This window comes from Orbicella faveolata, unplaced genomic scaffold, assembly GCF_042242905.1.
Source record: "Orbicella faveolata isolate gen_17 unplaced genomic scaffold, um_ofav_v1 contig_37, whole genome shotgun sequence".
Classification (NCBI taxonomy): Eukaryota; Metazoa; Cnidaria; class Anthozoa; order Scleractinia; family Merulinidae; genus Orbicella; species Orbicella faveolata.
In genome coordinates, this window is record NW_028301566.1 from 1,549,441 (window position 1) to 1,559,187 (window position 9,747).

The window sequence follows — 9,747 nt, forward strand, 5'->3', positions numbered from 1 at the left end:
GTACATCTTTGTGGTATAAAGTGAGACAAAGTCCCAGGCTTGAATGGGACTCAAACCCATGACCTCTGTGACGTCGGTGCCCATCTCATAATTTTTCTTTCACTGACGCGGTCTAGGTAATAAAACAGTCGAAAATTTCTACTATTGCTGGTTTTCAGTGTCACCCAATTCAAAATAAAAATCAAAACCGGTCAATGGATAAAGTCCAGAATCTGGGAAATGAAAGAAGGTAATTATGCAAAGACTCTCGCCAAAATTCTGGTCACAGCAATTTTTCTTGTGCGAGATATGCGGAGAAATTTTTTACCCTTTTTTTTAGAGATTTGTATGGCGACGCCATGCTGGTGCCCATCCGTATGAGCACCAACATGGCGGCCGGAAACCAACAGAAACAGCTGTCGCTGAGTTTGGTACAAAAGCGTCAATTTATCCCTCGAGGAACTCTAAAACATTAAAATAATACTTTTTCTAAGACATGAACTGTTCAGATAGCCAAGTTCCCCGAAATAAGTCACTTTTTTAATCAAGATGACAGCTCTCTAGGCCGTCATGTAAATGCCACGTCACGCAAAAGCTTAGAAATTCAAGCGTTGTGTATCACAAAACCAAGAGCCCATTCGGAGCGAAAATTTGTATGGATATTAGTTTTCTGATGCTCTTATACATCATTTAAGTAAAATCTCAGGAAGATCAATAGTTTTGTAGTTCGAATTTTAGTGACGTCATGTGAAAACCAGCTATTGCAGATCAATTAGGCCAACCTGGTTCCAGGAGTCCCATCCAATCCTGAAAGTTTCCTTACTCTCAAGGTCGCGAAGGACTAAGTAACACTCCTGAGCCAGCGATAAAGGCAGTCCGTTGCCATTGAAACAAAACAAACATGGCGTCCGTGGTAAGAGCAAAAGTTGTCTGAATGTACCGCGAGAACACATCAATTTGGAGGGTTGATTTTCGTCTTGAAAGCACGTGACTACAACAAATGTCAAGTGACACACCAGCTAAACTATCAGAAGGAAATGAAGATGACCATGAAGGGAAAGAAGGAGATCTGGTGACTCCTCAAAGAGCTCTTGTAAAGTTCGTCGAGCATCCTTCGGAGTCAGACGAAAACAGCGGAGATGAACCTTCACATCTTAGTCGCGAAGTCACCAAAGAAATACGAAGGAGAAGAAAGACTATTGTTAATTCTTTTCGACTCGCAGAGCTGGTTCCGACTACGAGCACACCACACTCAAACTACCGGCGAAAATCGGTTGTTGTTCTGACGACAGAAACTGTGATAGATGCAAAAGCTGAACAACAGTAAGTAGTGTGCTCACAGCTAAGCAGATTCAGTATTTCTCAATGAATTTAATGAACCTGGCGTGTTTTGGAAATCGTTGGAAATGCAATTGGTCGCGGCTGCACGTTCTTTGTCGCGTTCCGACATCTTGTTAGAACTTCTAACTTAACATGAAGATAGAGGTAGCAACATAATTATAACCCTGCAGATTACATAAAGAATGTACGAAATATCTGTAGAAAATACCATCTGAGCTACACAGAAAGCACAAGAGACCTCAAACTCCACTTTCGCTTATTTACTCGCTAAATTAGTCTGTATTATTACTAGATCCTTGGAAAAGGGGTTTATTAAATGAATATAGTAAAAGAAGAACCTCAGTCTGCAGGCCGTGTAGTGCATATCTAAGCATTGCTCGGATGTACGCGACTATATACGGGGCCAATGCTTGAAACATCAGCTTTTTGCCTTATCAACTACTAAGTTGATAGTTAACAAAGTAAAACATTGCAGAGCATTTGTACAAGTTTTAAAGTGATTTTTGAACATCACTGTTTTGTTTTTTTTCAGCTTTAATGAAGGTGTTACACTATCAGATTGGGAGGACCATAACCAGGCTATAACATCATTTAACAAAGCTATTTCTCTAAAACCAGAAGTGGTCAAAAACTACATTGCAAGAGGTGAAAGTTACTTGCAAATATGTGACTTTCAGTCTGCGATTTTAAACTTCAAGAAAGCCTGTATACTGGATCCAGACAATGATCAAACATATTCCAGATTAGCGTTTCTGTACTTTCTTCAAGGACAATGTTTATTTGATGAAAAACTTTACAGTGAAGCGTTGGAATCCTTTTCAAGAGCAGCGGAAATGAAACCTGAAATGATTGGTTATCACACAAGAAGGTAAGAGACTTTTCTGTTGAACTTAACTTAATTTTAAGTTGATTAACATTTGATTTTATTTTTGTTTACAAGTAGTTCTGTCATTGTAGTGCAATTGCTGTGAACAAGTTCTTGACTCAGTCTGTATTCAAGTGCTGTATACCTGTCTACACAGACGTTATTATTTTCAAATATGCAAATTTGATGTGATTTTGCTGGTGGAAGTACGTTTGTGTATTATTGATAGTACAGTTGAACCTCTCCACAACGATCACCTTGTGGACAGAGGAAAGTGACCATTGTAGAGAGGTGACCACTATAGGGAGCTAGGGGTGTAATATAACACTTGCTTGTTTTTGGGGGTGCAACATTTCTATTTTTTAAAAAATGCTTACCGTAGCATACAAATGCATGCACAATTAACATAATCAAAATCAAAATTAACAAAATCAATATAAAATGTACGCGTGTATTGATCAATAAAACTGAAACCAAACAAAAACAGAGACCAACGACACTTGGTACAGATCAAGTTTCATGACCTTTTGCAGTAAAAAATGGGTTTTGGTATACATCCTTCATCAGTCAAGGTTAATGGTCAAGAGGTTATTTTGGCTGTTGGGATGCACTTTAGTGGCCATTTCTATTGTGGAGAGGTGGCTGTTGGGAAAGGTTGAAATAAGAGTGAATGTACATGTATAGACCATATGCTGGGACAAAAAAGTGGCCGTTGTAGAGACAGGTGGCTGTTAGTGGAGGTTTGACTGTGACACTGCAGTGTCTGCTGTGCTCCAGCATTCAACATGCAACAGGTTTTTTTGTTGTTGTTGTTGCCAAATACTACAGAGTTTTCTGAGCCATGGCTAGTACATGTACATGCCTTCTATGTGACTGACCTTGAAGTTAACATTTCCCTTAAGCATTTGTGAAAGTCAGACTATCGATCTTAGTACACATACTCCATACATGTGCGGAGTAGATTATACATGGTGTATAATTATACACAATTATATATGCAATTGTAGATTCCATGCAGTAACACTTCCCAAGGGCTCCAAGTTTACTATTTTCACCACACTGTATTCCTAATATGTTTTTTGGTGTTATGGAAACTTATTAATAATTATTATACCGTAATGATTTATGTTTGATAATTTTTGGATTTAATAGCGTGGCTTGCTTGGCTGCCCTTCAGAGACATGGAGAATGTTTAGCACTTGTAAATAAAAGACTAGAAGAAGAAACTGAGAACCCAGACCTGTTTATCATGAGAGCAAGACTACATGAACTCTTCCGTAATGTGAGTACAACATCGTTGAATGGGCAGGATTTCTGTCCAATAAAAGTTTGTTCTGAGAGTACAAATTAGTGGTGGCTAGTCACTAACATAACATCGACAGTGTAACTAATACAATCATGTACACGTAAATACTGTATCGTAGACTCTTGATGACTTACAAACATGTATCCCACCTGTAAATAGTCTTCTTTGCAATGTGTAGTTCCAGAAAATATCCATACCTCCCCCACAGAAAGAATTTTTTCCAAGACCCCCCACCCCTCTGGAAATTCCTATTAAACTTCACATTTTAAATTTTTTGTTCTTAGCGTGAAGAGATCCCCCCACCCCCCAGGAAATTTCAATCCCTTCTGTGGGGGGAGTATGGATATTTTCTGGTACTGCACAATGAATGGATTGATACAATTGTACATGTATATGTATATTTGAAAGAGTCAATACAGACACTGACCTTGATCATGGTCGGAACCAGTAAATTGTCAGCACCAAAAAAATAAGGGATCTCATATTTCAAGGAGCAGTTGGAAGCATTTTAAAAGGAGTATAATTTTACTTGTACAATTTAAAAAAAGTGAAACTCAACTATTTTATGGTAAGTGAACTCTTTATATGTTTTATAATTATTTCTTTATTTTTAGTCAACTCTCTGTTACTATGATGCTAAAGATGCACTCGCTCTTGCCCCTGAGAATGCAGAAGCTAAAACTTTGATGGCTTCACTTGAGAAAAAAGCAAAGGACAGCAGACAACAGGTGAAAAAATTATCAATTCTCAATGTTGACTTGTTTTATATACACTGTACAAGTATCTGAATTTGATCATGACTGAAAATACATGTACGTGTCCTTACAAATCATGTAAATATATGTTTTTCATTAGTTGAAATATACATGTAGTCTTTAAGGGCTCTTAAATAGGCACTGTTTCAGCAGACATTCATTGGGGAGGAGAGATTGAGTGATGAGCCTTTCTGACTGTGTAGGAGGGTACGTAAAAGTGGGTGGCCACTAGATACATGCTGCTGGGGGCACAGTATTACAGGTGAACCTTGCCTAGATCTGTCCTGGAAATCATTTATTGATTTTCTTAGCTTGCTTTTCTCTCATAGGCCATACAGTTACATCTAATGGGCAAAATCAAAGAAGCTCTCTCTAAAATATCCATTGCCATAGAAACCAATCCATCAGTGGCAGATTTTCATGTCTTTCGGTAAGTATGGCTCAAACACTGTCTTATGAATCAATATCACTGGAAAGAAGACTGTCTTGCATTTACTTTGTATATATTCATTAGCTACATGTCTGCACATTAAAACTTGCAGAAATTACAGGTATCAGACAAGTAAATTGTTCAGAATGTAATTAGATATTTAGAGCTACCTGTAAGAGCATCTTTTAGTCAGCAATATTCTTTGTTTTTGACTTGAAATCTATTCGACATGCCAGCTGACTGTTTTTTTTTCCAGTGGTGCGCTTCATAGAAGGATGTCTGATTTTAATGCTGCCATAGACGATTATCTCTTAGCTATGGACAAAACGGACCATGAAGAATCTAACAGCACATACAAAGAGGCACAAAGACAACTTCTTCTGTGCTATAATGACTTTGCTGTGGAATGCTTCAGGTCAGAACAGCTTAGGACAACGCCTAGTAAACAATGAATTGTTATTTTACCTTCGAATTTTGCAGTGCAAGGTATCAGAACTTGCTCAAGCTAAAAATGTAATACCAGCATTCAATTCCAAATGAAAATACCGAAAATTAGCCGCCGTCGTTTGTGTTCTTCAAAACATGCAGAACTTAGTCATGCGGAGAGGACGACGAAGAAATGTACAGACATTTATTACGGACGTGCAAAGCCACTGTTCTTCTCATTAATACCTTTTGTAAGGTTGCATTCTCGTTATCACTGCCGTCGTGTATTGCTTAAGCTCTTTATTAATGTTAATGTAAGTCAAGAAACTTGCACTGTGGTTGGCTTTTTAGACCATCTCAGATTCTGTAAATTTAACCCTGATCTGACTGGTCAATTAAACATTCATTCTTGTTTCAAAGAGACTTGCATACTAGCTGTTATAAGTTTGACCATAATATGACTGTATTTATAATACTCTTTTATTGTGTTCCTTAGGAAAGGATTCTATGATGAGGCAGTTGTTCTGTTAAACAAAGCAATCAAAGGGGAAAAAAATGAAAAAGGACTTTACATTAACAGAGGAGGTATTTGTTTAAAAAAAAAAAGTAACAAACGATTACACTGACTGCTCAAGAGTTACCATAATGAATAAGATCAATGTAAATAAGACTCTTTGTACACTGTACGTACAACTAAATCAGTATTCGTATGGTAAGTGCATTTTTACTCGATTCGTTTACTTACAGTCCTCTTTTGACAGGAGTTTAATTGAAAAGATTGTTGTTGTTTATATATCTTCAATTAAACGAGTTAAAACAATTATTAAACTGAAGACTTGGGTGTAAGGTGAAAGAGAGTCAGGTGAATAGCTAGGTGAAAAACTAGTACATATATTTTTTGTGATCAAAGTTAAGTACGGAAAACTCAAACAACAGACGCAAGAGATCTCATTTTTCCCCCTCTGTACCCGTCAGGCATTCCCTTCTCACACTACTCATACATGTCTGTACATGTAGCTGTTTAAAACACAGGCCTGCAGTTACAATGCTGAAATAAATGCAGCAATCGTTAACTTTAATACATGCTTGTACTTCCTGCGGTACCCATGACTTTATCGACTTTATCATTGCCTTCGCAGATTGTTTTTTCCGCCTGAATGAGTTGCACTTCGCTCTATCCGACTACCAACAGGCGCTGGAGATGGATAGCAGTGACTGGTCTGTCCGCTGCAGACTGTCCATTGTCTACAACGAGTTTGGAATACTGGAGTACTACGACAGGCATTACCTGGAAGCTATTGATCACCTGACCACGTGTATTCGATACAACCCGCGCATTGGAGCTTACTACTTGTCACGTGCCAGGGCTCGTTATATGATAGAGGTGCGTGTGTCTTGTAGAATCGGCAATAGCGATACAAGTCTTTCCTCGAGAGAAACACGCTGGAGTTCCACGCTAATTACATACCTCTACTCTCTCTAAGGCCCCTTCCACACTTAACGCCGGAGTGCAATTTCATTTCTGCTGTTAGGCGTATCGTCCACACTATTCCGTCACGAAAACGGAGCTTTTCGAAAACTCTCTTCAAACTGGAGGAATTCGCTTTTCGTTTTCGTGTGGACGGAAAACATTTTGAAAACAGAGCCCTTCGAAAACGATGACATGACGATATGTGATTTGCCTGCCCGCCTGAGGTTTTTTTAAACACAAATGACCGGTGATTGTTGCGTTTTCAAATTCCTCCGGCGTAGTGTGGATGCCGGGCCTAAGTTGTGTTTTTGCTGTTCAATCTTGGACGTCGTGCGGGCGGGGAAAGAATTTCATTTTGTGGGCTTTTATCAAGCGTATTAAGTGTTAATTGTTTGTTTCTTTATTTACTTTTTTCCAGGACTTGGACGGTGCTCGACATGACGTCCTTGTTTCACTCTATTTAGACCCTGAGAACAAGGAAATTGTGTCGATTTTTTCACGGCTGTTTCCTGGACGCGCGATAACTGACGTCATGAAGAGTCACATGGGAATAGCAGCCGCACGTCAGGCCGAGGCTTCCATCCGGGAAACCAACAGTTACCAAGAGCTGTCCCAGCATGCCACAGGTACAGCACAGCTACTATGACTAATCTGGTCGGACATAACTTACACTAACCTAACACATAATACAAGGAAAAGAATAGGAGGAAAAAGAAATAATTGAAACTAGAAAATAAATAAAATAAATAAATAAATATACATTTATATAGCGCCATTTTCCACTAATTGTCCATGGCGCTTTACAATACTACAGGTGGCACAAAAGATTACCCAGTGTTCAGTGTATCAGCACAAAATCCTTTGCATTATTTGACATTGACATTTTTACATTGTACACTTTGTCAATATATTTGTTGTGAACGTTTCCTCTTCTTTAGTAATGATTGTTAATAATATAGACAGAGTGGGAAGCAAAAAGTCATTGAAGAAAAGGGCATTGTTGACAGATTTGCATAAAATATGTGGCAAACATTTCCACGCAGAACATGAAAACAAGAAATGAGTAGAACATACAGAAAATCGTCAATGGAACTTTTCTTGGCTTCTTTCAGGTGTGAAGAATTCTGAAGCAACAGCCAAGTTTAGCGGTAAATCTGTTCTACCACCGATTCGTGGCTCTGTTTTTCCAGAAATACGAGCCTGTATGGAGGAACAGGACTTCCACATCAATATTATAAAGGGAAAGAAAAAGGTTAGTCCAGGCATGCAAAGACGAGGAAACGGTTTCCAAGTCCAAAGTACCTAAATTTACATTCTGTTGTAGAGTTTTGTTAACATGCGTCATCTAAATCTAAATCTTTACTGTGGGAGGAAGTCCCTAAGCGTGATATATGCACCCAGGGACACGGTCAGCAGTTACTTAATCGTACATGCAGTAGTGACTTGTACATATTAGGCCATTAATGTCTACATGTAGGTCCCAGTATCAGACTAAATTCGTACCGTTTGTAAAAGTTAAGAACTTTGCAAATGAAGTTTTGGGATGCGGTGGAAAAAATACAAGTGATTTACCGTAAACTTCCGAAAGTAACGACTCCCCGAAAGAAGCGACCCCCCGAAAGTAGCGACCCCTCGAAAGTAGCAGCGCCCCGACAGTAACGTTGAAAAATCATGGACGCTAATAAATCCTGAAAGTAGCGATCCCATCACGTACCCCTCACTGAAAATAGTGAGACCCAGGTTCAATAGTATATTTATTTTGCGAATCAATAATCAGGTGAAAGTTACGTATGGTTTTTAATTTAGGCACTCAACAACAAGGAAAGATATCGCTTATGCCACGAAGCGTTGTGAGATGTCAATTTGTGTATGTGTATGTGTGTATGTGTATACTTAATTGGCCACTCCCCATCGAGGCTTTTCAGGACCAATGTAAACAAACAATGACAAATAAATATTCAAATAAACATAACTAGGTTAAGAATCCCAACTGGCGGGAGGCAGACGAGTTGGCTATTTACAAGCGCAGCCGAGAAGTTGAACTTGGGGCTACCGAGAACAACATCAGCTAGCGGTCAGAACGGGATTTGAACCCGGGACCTAGGGATTTCAAATCAGGCGCTCTAACCACTCGGCCACGCTGCCTCGGCCACGCTGCCTCGGCCACGCTGCCTCGGCCACGCTGCCTCGGCCACGCTGCCTCGGCCACGCTGCCTCGGCCACGCTGCCTCCAAGTCATGTTTCATCAGTTAATGTTGCGCCGTGTTAAAACAAAACCCGTAGAATTTTCATCAAATAATAGGAACGTATTGGAGCAAACTTTGATTCAAATTAATATCATTTTCAAGTAGATCGTATTAAAAGGAATGTTTCTTGAATTTTAAATTGAAAACTCGACCATCGCACTGAGGCATGGATACAGCAGACTAACACAGCAGTGAGTCAGTTTACCGTATCTGACTGTAACGAGGGTCGCTACTTAGTTTACAGTATCACGTTTAGGAGATGCACCTCCAAACTCTTAGAAACGTGTGCAGATATATCTGTCTAACGTGAGAAAACAAAACAAACAAGTGATAAAGAAAAGAAAAAAAATCTTATCTTTATACCATTCTTTTGTTTTATTTCAGGCTACGAAGGCTTTGCACAAGGCGTTAAGTGCTCGTCAAGATCTGAGTTTCAAAGGTCCTAGAGTCCAGTCTACCTTATCAGTGCCAACCGAGAGAAGTCTGGTGAAGTTTGGAGGGCTGACCGAGAAAAGAAGTAAAGATCAAAAGGCTTTGGTTCACCTAGCGTAGCAGCCATGAGAGAAAAAAGAAAAATCGATTTTTTTGCTGGTATTGATACCAATAATGGACACGACAAATTTTTAAACCCATTCGTTTGAGTCTTATCAAAGCAGAAATCCCCCTTGCCATTGAAAATCTTTTACCTTAGTTGTGGATCAGTATTGTATTTTAGAGATTTGAAGAAAAGTTGCAAACAAGTTTGAGAACAGCACATTTACATTATTTAGGAGCAGATATTTATATTGTACAAGTGTAAAATATATAAATTTAATTTCGTAGAACTGAAATGAGATTGATTAATTGTATTTTCTACAACACAATGAAACAGAATAAAAAGACTTAAAACCTATTGTTCCGTTAGCTTGTCTGTGCCTCGAAACACTGT

At 38.9% G+C, this 9,747-nt stretch overlaps 1 protein-coding gene across 1 annotated transcript; it reads left to right on the forward strand.

Moving 5' to 3' along the window:
• The first annotated feature begins 841 nt into the window (after window positions 1-841).
• On the forward strand, window positions 842-9,711 carry LOC110057753 (tetratricopeptide repeat protein 16-like). The gene is made up of 11 exons (XM_020764339.2): window positions 842-1,302; window positions 1,853-2,188; window positions 3,338-3,467; window positions 4,106-4,219; window positions 4,576-4,676; window positions 4,933-5,091; window positions 5,599-5,687; window positions 6,242-6,486; window positions 6,992-7,199; window positions 7,686-7,825; window positions 9,204-9,711. The coding sequence occupies exons 1-11, from the start codon at window positions 980-982 to the stop codon at window positions 9,369-9,371; spliced, it is 2,013 nt and encodes a 670-aa protein (XP_020619998.2). The 5' UTR covers window positions 842-979; the 3' UTR covers window positions 9,372-9,711.
• Window positions 9,712-9,747: the final 36 nt, after the last annotated feature.

Coding starts and splice junctions, on each gene's coding strand:
- LOC110057753 (XM_020764339.2), top strand. CDS start 980: ATGTCAAGTGACACACCAGCTAAACTATCAGAAGGAAATGAAGATGAC. Junction 1,303..1,852: donor GATGCAAAAGCTGAACAACA/GTAAGTAGTGTG, acceptor GTTTTTTTTCAG/CTTTAATGAAGGTGTTACAC. Junction 7,200..7,685: donor GCTGTCCCAGCATGCCACAG/GTACAGCACAGC, acceptor GGCTTCTTTCAG/GTGTGAAGAATTCTGAAGCA.